The sequence below is a fragment of the Danio rerio genome, chromosome 16 (genome assembly GCF_052040795.2).
Source record: "Danio rerio strain M-AB ecotype USA chromosome 16, GRCz13ab, whole genome shotgun sequence".
NCBI lineage: Eukaryota > Metazoa > Chordata > Actinopteri > Cypriniformes > Danionidae > Danio > Danio rerio.
The window spans coordinates 50,402,501-50,416,670 of NC_141036.1; the positions used below are offsets into that span (position 1 = coordinate 50,402,501).

Genomic DNA, 14,170 nt, shown 5'->3' on the forward strand with positions numbered 1-14,170 from the left:
GTTTGACTTGCAACACAGGTAAAGTCAGAATTATTAGCCCTCCTGAATTAATACCACCCGGTCATTATGAATTTGATACTGCATGCCGAATGGAAAGAAAACTTTACCGTTACCCAGAAATCATTTGTGTTGGGTGATGGAGGCTGTAATGAGCATATCGTAAATATTGTTTAACAAGAACAAAACAAAACTGAGCAAACATAAATGTAACAATCACTAGCGATCTAGGGACTGTAGATTGCTTGTGAACACACACACACACACACCACATGAACTACCACGACCAGAATGCATTGCACCAATTAACACCTGCTCCAGCTAACCGTCATCCATACACTCTCTCTCTCTCACACACTCATTTACAGCTGCAGCTCATTCCCACTCATCACCAGGACTATATATTTCAGTTTGTGTGCCCCTCTCATTGTCTGTTTTGTGTTGCTCCTATGATGTCCGTGTGGCCCTGGGTTGTTTTGCCTTATTTTAGTTTGTCTTGTTTTGTCATAGTTTTTTCATTTAATGTTTAAATGCTGCATTTTGTCCCCTCTGAACTTTACACTGGATGGTAAACAAAACAAATTGAACATGAATAATATTCAAATATATAGAAAGTGAAAGTCAGAATTATTATCCCCCCTTTGATTTTTTTTCTTTTTTAAATATTTCCCAAATTATGTTCAACAAGGCAAGGAAATTTTCACAGAATGTCTGATAATATTTTTTTCTTCTGGAAAAAGCCTAATTTGTTTTATTTCAGCTAGAATAAAAGCAGTTTTACATTTTTTTTAAACATTTTAAGGTCAAAATTATTAGCACCTTTAAGCTTTATTTTTTCGATAGTCTACTGAACAAACCATCATTATACAATAGCTTGCCTAATTACCCTAACCTACCTAGTTACCCTAATTAACCTAGTTAAGCCTTTAAATGTCACTTTAAGCTGTATGGAAATGTCTTGAAAAAGATCTAGTCAAATATTATTTACCGTCATCATGGCAAAGATAAAATAAATCAGTTATTAGAAATCAGTTATTACAACTTATGTTTAGAAATGTGTCGAAAAAAATCTTTCCGTTTAACAGAAATTGTGGAAAAAAATAAACAGGGGGGCTAATAATTCTGATTTCAACTGTATATATTTACAACTCTTCATTAATAAATTACACTTTAGGAATGTAGTATCATTAGTAACAATAATGAACTAATAGTAATTACCATAGTATATTTTAGCCTTTACTACAGTAAATTATATACTGTATATAGACCTCCTCTCCCTCAGTTATCAGATGGAAACACTTACTTTACTTTTATAAAGTAACAAAATAAATGGTGTACCTGTTACATTTTAAAGTAAAAAAAAATCTGTCATCTATTACATTTTCAAAGTAACCTCCCCAACACATGCTGAAATGACATATTGTGCAGCCCTAACATACACCTAGACACACACACACAGATTCAGGTCTAATTCTGACCCATAAGATCCAGGGCAACCCCTGGTTAAAAACACAGCAAACCTGCAATATCTGATCCTCTTAATGATGCTGTCAAAACTCCTCAACTTTATGTATCTTTCATACTCTGTAAACACTTCCCTTAGCACATGCTTCCTTTCAGCAACTAAACCTCTCTCTCTCTCTCTCTGGATTTGTTTCAATTTCTATGTGGCTCTTCCAGAGTGATGACAGGAAGTTGGCATCACGTCCACGCAGGGCTTTTACGTCTCTTCATTCTCCCAGGATTCCCTGAGCTGGCATTCAGCCACTATTGTGTTCTCCTGTGATAGTGTACGTTTCTGTGCGTCACTCTTTAAGAATAAAGTTCTAGAGGAGCATCATCCTGCTGTCATGCTTATGCGGAGACGTAGGGTGCAACAACCAGAGCTAAATATCTCATTAGTGACCAGCCGTCCCCTTAAACTCCTCATTCTCCATCAAACTATGCCTACATCTGCACTAATCTGGATACATTTCAGTCTAAAAACACTCCATGTATAAACTCGTTTTCAACTCTTTCTGTCATTCATGCTAAAATGACTGAAAATGCTTTCGTTCAGTACTGCGCATGCTTACACACACTTAAGAAGGGGCCGACTTAGTGATTTAGGGGCCTTAAGCAATTCCAAGTATGGGGCCCAAGCATTAAAACCCAAAACATTCTCTTTCTCTAAAGATATTTTTTCTCTGTAGTTGGGCTGTGCAATTAATCAAAAATTCAGTTTCACTTTCGGCTTCTAATGATTACGAAAAGACATTAATGGAGATAAAACGATTATTCCATCATATACCGCCCCCTTTCCAGTTGTACACATTTGTTGCTCTGCAAACAAATGCCCAGACCTTCTTCTAGGTCTCAGTACTGTCTCAATGTGATCTTCTGGCTAAATACAGGAAATAATAATAATAATAATAATAATAATAATAATAATAATAATAATAATAATAATAACAATAATAATAATAATAATAATAATAATAATAAATAATAATAATAATAATAATAATAATAAGGCTCAGTTTCACGTGAACATTACTAAAGGCATGTACTGTAATGTAACTTTTGCAGCACGGCAGGCGCATCGTTCATTGATGTACAGTCAAATCATTCATGTTTTAAAAGCGCGAGAGAGATCGCATTCTGATGTGTGTGTGTGTTCTCAGCCTCAGAGACGAGCAGAGCACACACATCTGAAGTTATCTTAATGCGAGTGCTTTAATGGTCAAATACAGGCACATTGGTGTCAAAACGCGGTGTGTTTAGTGATTATTCATATTTACCCTCATTTATGTAATAAATAAACGAGTTGAGAATCAAAAGACGTGTGAAAGAGAAACCATAAATCAGAACTGTGCTGCTCTTAAAGTGACAGTGCGCGATATTCCTGCTGCTGACTGTTTTTATCATTAATCAAACAACAAAAGGAGAAAATCACTCTTGACTGAAGGACTTTTGTAGCTATAATTAAAGTTTTTTTCTTACAGTGATGATGCTTAAAGCACAGTTTGATTTATATTTTTATTCTATTGTATTTATTTCTCTTTTTTTATTTACAAGGTGGAAAATAACTGTTTATGTTGATATGATTTTTTTCTTTGCCATGATGACAGTAAATAATATTGTACTAGCTATATTTCAAGATAAGTATTCAGCATTAAGTGCAATTCAAAGGCTTAATTAAGGTAATTAGACACCTCATTTTATAACATTAGATTCTTCTGCAGACAATCAAAAAATATATTGCTTAAGGGGGCTAAAAATATTGACCTTAAAAAGGTTTCAAAATATTTAAACCTGCTTTTATTCTAGCCAAAATAAAAAAAAATAAGACTTTCTCCAGAAAAAAAAATAGGAAATACTGTGAAAATATTCCTTGTTCTGTCAAACATAATTTTGTAAATATTTATGAAAACAATTCACAGAGCGCTAATAATTTTGACTTCAACTGATAATCATTTTAAATAATCGTGATTTCAATTATGACCAAAATAATCGTGATTTTGATTTTTCTCATACTCGAGCAGCCCTACTCTGTAGATTGATTGATATTGCGCACATTTATGTCAACAACAGCAAAACCTTGCCTCTCATAGATGTAAGATGAATTAAAGTCCATCATAAACAACAAAAGACTTACAATACTTCTGAAAATATATATACAGCTGAAGTCAAACCCCCTTTGATTTTTTCTTTCTTTTATAAACATTTCCAAATGATGTTTAACAGAGCAAGGAAATTTTCACAGTATGTCTGATAATATTTTTTCTTCTGAAGAAAGTCTTATTTGTTTTATTTCAGCTAGAATAAAAGCAGTTTTAAATAAATAAAAAAACAGTTCAAGGTCAAATTATCAGTCGTTTTAAGCTATATATTTTTTCTATAGTCAACAGTACAAACCATCATTATACAATAACTTGCCTAATTACCCTAACCTGCCTAGTTACCCTAATTAACCTAGATAAGCTGTTAAATGTCACTTTAAACTGTATAGAAGCGCTTAGAAAAATTTCTAGTAAAATATTATTTACTGTCATCATGGCAAAGATAAATTAAATCAGTTATTAGAGATGAGTTATTAAAACTATTATGTTTAAAAATGTGTTGAAAAGATCTCTCCGTTAAACAGAAATTGGGGGGGGGGACGGGGGGGGGCAATAATTCTGGCTTCAACTTATATATATTCCCCACTATAAAACATTCAAATCTAAAAGTAACTGGCTATTTAAAACAGATCAATGTGTGATCAATACAGGTAGAGTACACAACCAGCAAAAAACAAAAACATTTGATGCGACAAAACACTCAAACTTTGTTTTAAGCACAAAACAAGCACTTATTGAAACAAAATGAGTCATTCCGAACTTCTATATCAAAAAGACAATTGCTGTGTCTGACAACTCTCCCCGCTGACAATACGTGCACTTTCTATGATTAATCTTTTCTCGAAAATTGACATGTTAATTTCAGACAGGAGTTGACAGAAATTACTGTGATATTTAAGATGCAGAAATTATGTCACTGTGATTGGTCAGATCGCCTGTCAATCAAACTCCTGGCCGAGAGACAATTGTAAAAATTACCATGTGCACATCAACAATGGCAGGAAACAATAAAAGCCTATAATAGTTCAATTAAAATAATATACTACCAATTTAACACTAAATCAGGCTAAAACCAAGAATGTTTTGAGTTAATTTCAGCCGAAAATTCAAAGTGAAGTTAAACCAGCAGGGTAAACATCTTTGATCTCTCATTGGTCAGCAGAGATTATGAAAACAGGTAGGCGTGTCTGATATAGAATTCACATTTAACTTATTTCTTCAGTTTAGTCTGTCAAGGTCAGGCGTACACACGTAAATATATCTGAGAGTTGATTATAGTAGAAATTGAAATTGTATCTAACACACAGATTGGCATGGTTGTTTTTCCTCCATGTTCACCACAGTAAATGTGCTTTAATTAAACCTAACTTTTGTATGAAGTAATCGTAAAAAAAATTGTGATTGAAGGTGATTGTGATGAAAAGCTTATTTGCAGAGCTGGTACAAATACACATCAGAATAGGGAAGAAAAGGGATTTAAGTGACTTTAAACATGGCATGGTTGTTGGTGCCAGACGGGTTGGTCTAAGTATTTCAGAAACTGCTGATCTACTGGGATTTTCACGCACAACCATCTCTAGGATTAACAGAGAATGATCTGAAAAAGAGAAAATATCCAGTGAGCGGAAATGCCTTGTTGATGCCAGAGGTCAGAGGAGAATGGTCAGACTTGTAGTACTAGTAAGTTGTACCCAATAAAAAGGCCAATAATAAGGCCGGTGAGTGTACAGTGCTCAACATATCGTCACCTTAGAATTATAAGGTTCTATTTGACATTTTTGTCAAAACTAAGTTATTCACACATTCTTAATACATGACAACTTATGTACATTGTGAAGTTTTTTGTGTAATTTGTTTACATTAAGACTATTTATTTAAAAAAAATTAAAATGAAATATTTTTATTTATATATATATATATATATATATATATATATATATATATATATATATATATATATATATATATATATAGTCAGTGAAACATTTTTACTGTTTATTAAACTTTGTTAAACAACTCATTTGCTCATTGTCTGTCTTCTTTTCAAGTCTTTTAATTTTATATTAAGCCTTGAAGGGCAAATACCTAATTTAATTCATGGGGCATATAATTCAATAAATATAATTCAATAATTCATATAAAGCATATAATTCAATAAATAGGACCATATTAATAACATAAAATCAACATCTACACTGGACAAATCTGTCTTGTATGCTTGATTTAAACAAGAAAAAAATATTCATCCTAAAACATTAAATGGAACCTTATAATCTCTCATTTAAATGAATATTTTCTATAGGAAGCTTAACAATTTTAAGCTTTTTTTTTTTTTTTAAAAGAGCAAAATTCAAGAGAAACAAACTAACAAACAAAAAAAAGTATAAAATTTTGTTGACATTTTTGCAGTTTGTAATTTTTTCCAATATTTTGCATACATATTCCATACATTTATGTAGAGCACTATAAATATGGCATTTTATTTATTTCTTTATTGGTCTGATGGCTGTCTGAAATACTCGATTGTGATTGGTCAGTCGTGACATTCCAACAAAATAACAAGCTCAATCAAAATCTACTCAGTTGACATACTAAAAAAAAACATCTATTAACTTTCTAAGTAGATCTTAGAAGAAGAGATCAATAATCCAAACAACGTCACGTCCCTTTTAAATAACCCAAATGAAAGTATGGCCTTGTGAACTAGCAATGAGAATGTGATCGCTCTGTGGGTCACATGACACGGCCAGCAGCTCCGCACATTCACTCTTCAGTATAAGTAACAGTCAGAGGCCAACAGGCCGCCGTGTTGTTGTGTAACTCTAAACCGGCCGTTCGCACAGAGATCACAGGCCTCGTGACAGCGTCCACACCGATGCTAACAACCATTACATGACATCAACATTAGCTCTCTCCAAACTATGAATGGTGGATGTGTGTATTTAAGAGGGAGGGATCAAGTGACTCACCTAAAACACACACACACACACACACACACACACACACACACACACCAGCACTGAGGTGGCAGTCAGCTTTACGTCTGTGACTCATGTTTACTTCACTTATTACACGCAATCGGCTCTATTTCCATGCTGCAGTGTTAATATTTACCTAATGATAGAAGCACATCTCCACACCCTCGCAAAAAAAAAAAAAGAAATATCCATAAGCTAAAGATTATGCTCCATGCTAGCTCATGGAATCACAAATACCTCTCTGTTTGGATCCTGGAAAGTTTGTTGCATTCATTTACTAGTAAAATTGTGATGGAGTTCTGGTTTGTAATTGTGTTCCTGAGGTAAACATTTGTATTCCTGGACCTTATGCTTATGCAATATTATTGATTTTTTTTTTATGACATATATAATTTTTAAAACATTTTTGAACACTTATTACTATAAATAAAGCTAAATTTGAATTTTGATTAGAAATGTGCATTGGTAAGAAATTAATCTGTTAAACTTGAAAGATTTGTCCACCATAAAACCTTACATTGGATTAGTATGTTTTGTTTAATAGCCAAAAATATGTTCTTAATACGTTAAACCTTTTAAACGTGGACCACAAAACCTCATGTTGCCTCCGTTTTGAATAACAGCCAAAAATACGCTCTATGGGTCAAAATTATTGACTTTTATGCCAAAAATCATAAGAATATTAGTTAGAGATTATGTTCCATGAGATATATTGTATATTTCCTACTATAAATACATTAGAACAGAATTTGTGATTAGAAATGTGCATTACTAAGAACTTAATCCGTTAAACGTGGACCACTGACGTTATGTTGGATGGGTATGTTTTGGGTAATATCATTATTATTATTATTATATTATTATTATTATTATTATTATTAATATGTTTGGGTCAAAATTATTGACTTTTTTATGCCAAAAATCATAAGAATATCATGTTCCATGAAGATATGTTGTACATTTTCTGCTAAAAATAAATAAAAACTCAAATTTTGATTAGAAATGCGCATTGCCAAGAACTTAATCTGTTAAACGTGGACCACAAAACATTGTTACCTTATCTGTTTTGGGTATTAGCAGAAAAATAGAAAACAGTCAAAATTATGGACTTTTTTTGCCAAAAATCATGAGAATATTAGGTAGAGATGGTGTTCCATGAAGATATGTTGTACATTTCCTACTATAAATACATCAGAACTTAATTTTAGTTGAGACATGTGCATTTAACCTGCACTTAATCTGTTAAACGTGGACGTTATTGTTAAACGTGTAAAACTCATGTTGCCTTATGTTGGATGGGTTTTGTTTTGGGTAATAGCCAAAAATACATTGTATGGGTCAAAATTGCTGACTGTCAACAATCATAAAAATTTAAGTTAAAGATCATGCTCCAAGACATGTTGTATATTTCCTACTATACATAAATCAGAACAGAATTTATGATTAGAAATGTGCATTACAAAGAACTGGTAAACGTTAACCACAAAACCTTATGTAGTCTTATGTTGGATGGGTATGTTTTGGATAACAGCCAAAAATATGTTGTAAATGTCAAATTATTGACTTTTTATGCCAAAAATTATAAGAATATTGGTTAAAGATCAGGTTCCATGAAGATATGTTGTATATTTCCTACTATAAACACATCAGAACTGAATTTTTGATTAGAAATGTGTATTGAAATGTGCAAGTTAATTTGAACAATGTTAAAGATTCAGTTTCAAACTATAGATTGTCAAATAGTTGCATCTCAGCCAAATATTAGTCTATATATAGAAAATAGCAAATATTACCATTTGATGTGTTTTTTTATGTGCAAATTCTTATACATAAGAAACAATGACAAAAAATACTGCTCTAATAAACAATGACTATGCATATTGTATATATGTAGATATATTTTAAATCACAAACAAATGTCACTACAAATAAAAAACACAAAGGAACAACAAAAATGTTTTACGCTCTGCTGTTTGTTTTCTGTTAACTATATATGAATGATAAAAGATTTTCTTGGTTTGTCTGACTTTCTATAAACACAAACCAGGAGTTTTCAAACAAACAATTCACAGTAAAAATTGTAGAGATTGGTTGTAAATCATGAGAGAATCCATTTATTTTATTATAGTGACAAGATTTACACTTCTAATAATATGTCAGGGATAAGATAAGATATATAATGCTACACATGTAATATTTTAATTGCTTCTTTCAGTGAAAACGAACTACATAAATTGTCAGAAGAATGACATATATAAATGAACAAACATATACAAAAATGTGGCCATAAGTTTAACACTTTTCAAAACTGAAATGTATGCATTACTTGTAAAAAAATAAACTTTCCATTAATGTATGCTTTGTTAGGATATGACAATACTGGCAGAGATAAAAAATAAATAAATAAACAAAATAAATAAATAAATAAATAAATAAATAAATAAATAAATAAATAAATAAATAAATAAATAAATAAATAAATAAATAAATAAAATAAAATAAAATAAAATAATAAAAATTTAAAAAATTTAAAAAATTTAAAAAATATAATAATAATAATAAAACTGAGAAAATAGCCTTTAAAGTTGTCCAAATTTAGCGCTTAGCAATGCATATTACTAATAAAAAAAATATGATATATTCACAGAAGGAAACGTGCAAAATATCTTCATGGAACGTGATCTTAATATACTAATTATTTTTGGCATAAAAGAAAAATGTATACTTTTCATCATAACACCTGGGCGCATGAAAAAGTTTGCAAAGCCCCGTTAAATTGAACAATTCCCTCAATTATTGCACAGGTACACATCCAAAAATGTGGCAAAAACACATTTAATAGACAATCAAATTACTCAAGACCTATAATAACATGTTTACTTAAAGCAATGTGGAATAAAACACCTCTAATTCTCCATATTCTCCTCACTCTGAAAGCCATTGAGTGTGGTTTGTAAGTCAGTGGACAGCGCCGTGGTGCTGAAACCTCTGGCGCCGCAGCCTCAACGCTCAGGTCAAAACAACATCAGATATTCACATCGATTAAACCGGAATAGCGTGCTGGTATACTATGAGCTGTCATTATGAACTGTGCACTAGTAACACAAGCGAAAATGGCGCATAATGCAATGCAAAAGCATGAAGACAATCAAGCAAAGGCCTGATCTCCAGAACCCAAATCTCCCACTACACCATCATATCAGTCAAACCAACAGAGATTTCACTCTCTATCTCCAGCATTCAACTCGAAATGTGTTTTCTTTAAAGATACAAAACAGAATCAGCTCTTACTTCAACATTGACTGCTCCTTCTCCTCCTCTTTCTTCTGCCTGTCCATGACACCGAGGATGATCTTCCTCTCCTCCTCGGTGAGGTGGCTCAGGTCCGGCATCTCCGGCAGGACAGGCCCGCTGCGGGGCCCGGCTGGAGCCGACATCTTTACACGCCGATGCTGAAGAAGATCAATAACCAGACTTAATCCATGATGAATGCAAGGTCTATTTGATCAATCATCATCATCTGATCAGGATGATCAGGAATCAAAGCATCACAACCCACAGCAGCATCTCTGATGACGCTTGAAAACACTTTTAAAAAGGTGGTTAGGTTAGACTACCGGTGAAATGATTACAGTGTGAGCCCTTAGACTGTAGTACATGGGTTTTACAGCATCAGATCAATCATTCTCAGAGCAGCTGGTCCTTTTAAAGGCTACTGAAATGAACGCGATGCCGTCTGATGTTCTCCTCTTCCTCAACTCAAAGAGAAAATTAGTAAAGCGACGACGCATTATGAATAAAAGAGCAGATCTCAGATGTTTATTCCAGATCTCAGTTGAGGATGTGAAAGAGCCTCTTGCCTTTTATTTGGCCATCATCCTGTTCAATCCTGTCTAACCCATCGCTGTCATCGTCCTGGGAAAGTTCTTTTGCATCTCATAATAAACGCTCGTTTCCCTTTTGTGTCCCTCTGCTCCGTCGCCTCGCTTTCCTCCAGCTTTAATAATTCTTGAAGATATCTTAAATACACAAAAATGGATGCAGCGACACAGAATCCCAACTGGAAGAGTGTAGGAGGAGCTAAACCGCCCGGCCGGGAGGCGAATTTACTAAACGTACTATGGCGAAATGCTAGCTATGAATATTCATGAGGCGGCGTTTGTGATTGGAGCGAAGAGACTCGACGTCAGCACGGTCTACTTAACATTCTAAAGATGGCGTCGGGCATTGGAGAGCATGGAATAAACGTCAGTTAATATCCATAAAGCTAACATTGACGCGTATTTGTACATCCACAACTCGGATAACTACAGAGGAAATTATTTTATATTCATTGATTCACACTACAGCATATACCTGAAGTATTCCGTTTTATACTACATGTTCTTTAAATAAAACATTACACAATACACACTACGCTCCTAAAACATCACATTTTCCTTTGCATTTAACAAAACGTTCCTAATTAGACTTAAAGTAAAACTTTTTTTTTATATTTTACATAATAATACAGTATTTCTCAACCACGCTCCTGGAGGACCACCAGCACTGCATGTTTAAGCTGTCTCCTCTGTCACACCTATTACAGGTCTTTCAGTCTGCGAGAGGATCAAACAGACTGCTTCCAGATGCTATTGGTCTATGCTAATGGGCTACTGGTCTGAATCAGGTGTGTTTGCTTAAAGAGACAAGGAAAATGTGCAGCACTGGAGGTCCTCCGGGAATGTGGTTGAGAATCACTGGTATAACACATTAAAATATGATCTTTCCTAATTGTTTGGCCAGACAATTGTTTGTTCAATATTTTAATTACCAAATAGTAATGAAAGAATTAGTGACAATTAGCCAAATAGATAGTAATTCTGTTATTCAGGAATAAAGCAAGAACTATTGATCTATATATGTTAAATGATCAAGTCTTGACTGTTATACGTCTCCTTGATGGCATGAATATTAATCAAAACCTTTGCCATAGTAGGTCTCGCAATTTCATTGACAGCAAGTGGAAAACCATTGTAAAAAGGCGGACTGGACTGTGCACTCGAACAGGATCGGTCTTGATATCTAAAAATAACCTGAGCAGGGCCTCTTGACTATGAAAAGTATGGACCCATAATGCATCAATTTATAACAATCTTTATGAATTAATACTAAATCATTTCTTTTTAAAGAGATAATATACAATAACGTTTTAAACTGCTAAATAAAACATCGTGCATATTGTTGATTTAGAGCCAAAATTAAAATACTTGAAGCTAAACTCATATTTATGCATTAATGAATTAAATATTAATTGGGTGATTCTTGATGTCCTTTAAGAATGCTCATTAACTATGACCTTCATTGATAGGAGCCTTTTTACATTATATAATGCACAGTCCATTAGTTAACATGGTCATTCATAAGTGATACTGATCCATTGAACATTGTTTACAATATATTAAATGCAAGTTACAAAGTGTTTCTAAGGTCTTGCTATAAAGGCCATTTCTGACAATATTGATTATTCCTTACCCTCATTTATCAGATCCCTATATAGGTGAGTATTAAGAGAGTAGATTGAGATGATAGGATTATGAAGGGGTGAAGATAATCGTATATCTCATTAAAGCATTAAAGGCTTTTACAGGATGAGGAAAAACAGCTTTGCACATGCCACAAACAAACATTAAATATCAAGTTTGCATTAAATAATTAGTATAGATTTCTATAAGAGAGTCAGAAAGTGACCCAATACTCACCTTTCTTTCTTACCTTAGTACATTATTGCAGTCCCTCAATTGACTTCAAATATGGCCAAAACAACAACAGTGAGAGCACCTAAAAGGTAATCTTTATTTTACATATGAGAGCACAAAACCAGTCATTAAGATCAATATTTGGCTTATATCATTTGAAATCTGCATAAAAAAAGCTTCCATTGATGTATGGATTGTTAGAACTGGACAATATTTTTGGATTTGGAATCTGAGGCTTCAAAAAACATGCAATACTGAGAAAAGATTGCCTTTAAAGAAGAAATTAAGTTCTTAGCAATACATATTATGAATAAAAATTAAAATTTTGATACATTTATGGTAAGAAATTTACTAAAATATCTTCATGATGGATGATTTTTGGCATGAAATAAAAAAACTATTACTTTTGACCCCTACAATGTGCTTTGGGCTATTCCAATAAATATACTCGTAAAACTTAAAGACTGGTTTTGTCATGCAGGGTGACATATGAACAGCCGATTTGACTTATCACTCGATGGAATGGCTGTTATCAGTGGCTATCAGCTGATACACTGTAAAACCTGATAAGTTAAGGTAACTCAAACCATTTCAGGAAACTGATTGCATCAAACCATTTAAGTTCAAAAACTAGTCCTAATGAGTACTGTGAACCTAAACCATTTGAGTAAATGAAGCAATTTGAGCACAGTAAAACTCAATAAATGAAGAGAACTCAAACCAAATGAGTGGAAACTGATTGCAACAAACAATGAGTTAAAAAAACTGATCTATATGAGTACTGTAAACTTGCTCCATTGTTGAAGTAATGAGGAATTAAAGTAAAGCCTGGTTTATACTTCTACATCAAGTGACCGGCGTAACCAACGGTGCATGCAACGCGCGTAGCTGTGCATTTATACTTCTGCAAACTGTCTCTGTTGGTCTGCAATAACACTTCTGAAACGCTAGTTGGCAGTGAGGTGTAAATGTTCCTCTGTGTCGAGTTTCTTCTCTGCTGTTTTGCTTTTCCTGAACACTTCCTGAATGTACAAGTGGCTCAAACTCGCTCATTTTGAGGCAGGAATCGGCGGACGTGCAACAACTTTAACTATGTGGTAAACACAAAACAAAACTTTCCATCCGGAGCTCCTTCACAGGACTCCACACTTGTAAACAATCGCTCCATCAGGGTCGCGCAATTCACGAGGCTCTCTGTGCCGCCCAGACTGGTCAGCGCTACCAAGCCGACCAATCACAGAGCTTGCGCTACGTGTCGTTGCGACGTGTAGTTAAATTTTTTGAGAGGTGCACGTCAGCGACGTCAACGGCCACGGCGTAGGGCTATGCGCCAACGCCGTAGCATACGCATGCGTTTGACGCAGAAGTATAAATCAGCCTTAAAGGGTCACGAAACACCAAAACACATTTTTTGAGCTGTTGACAGTCGTATATGTGTCCCACACTGCTAAAAACACTATTAAGACACCTATATTTCACTAAAAAGTGTAAATTGGTTGTTTTTGCGTTATTTCAAGCAAATTCGTACTTCCGGTTTGAAACGAATTTTTGAAGCTGCGTCACGGTCATGACATAATAGCCTGTATTCCAGCGTGCAGACTGGGCGTCTGTGCCAGAGTGAGTCTTATTACGTCTTACAGTGTGTTGCATTAATGCATGAGTAAGGCTTGGTTCAAACCAATCAGCGCGCTCTATTGTGCAACTTCATTAATATTCATTACTATCACCGTGTTTTCAGGACAGAGACGCCACGTTGTGTTGGCAAAACAAGCGTGAAGTGTTGCTTTTATAGTTTGCTGCAGTTAAGTTTCGTTTTCATTTTCTCTCTGTGAGAGCTCAGAGTCACGTGTGGATT

At 33.9% G+C, this 14,170-nt stretch overlaps 1 protein-coding gene across 26 annotated transcripts in view; it reads right to left on the bottom strand.

The window, feature by feature from the left end:
- rims2a (regulating synaptic membrane exocytosis 2a) overlaps positions 1 to 10,647 on the bottom strand; it is a 317,393-nt gene extending 306,746 nt beyond the window's left edge. For 16 of the 26 annotated variants that reach the window (XM_087287954.1, XM_087287949.1, XM_087287947.1 and 13 more), the window contains exon 1: positions 9,869 to 10,647. In XM_087287954.1, coding sequence (XP_087144080.1) covers positions 9,869 to 10,014 — 146 coding nt within the window. In that variant the 5' untranslated portion in view covers positions 10,015 to 10,647. The remainder of the gene's footprint in view (positions 1 to 9,868) is intronic. The other 10 variants (XM_087287955.1, XM_087287950.1, XM_087287942.1 and 7 more) reach the window with 1 other exon arrangement.
- Positions 10,648 to 14,170: the final 3,523 nt, after the last annotated feature.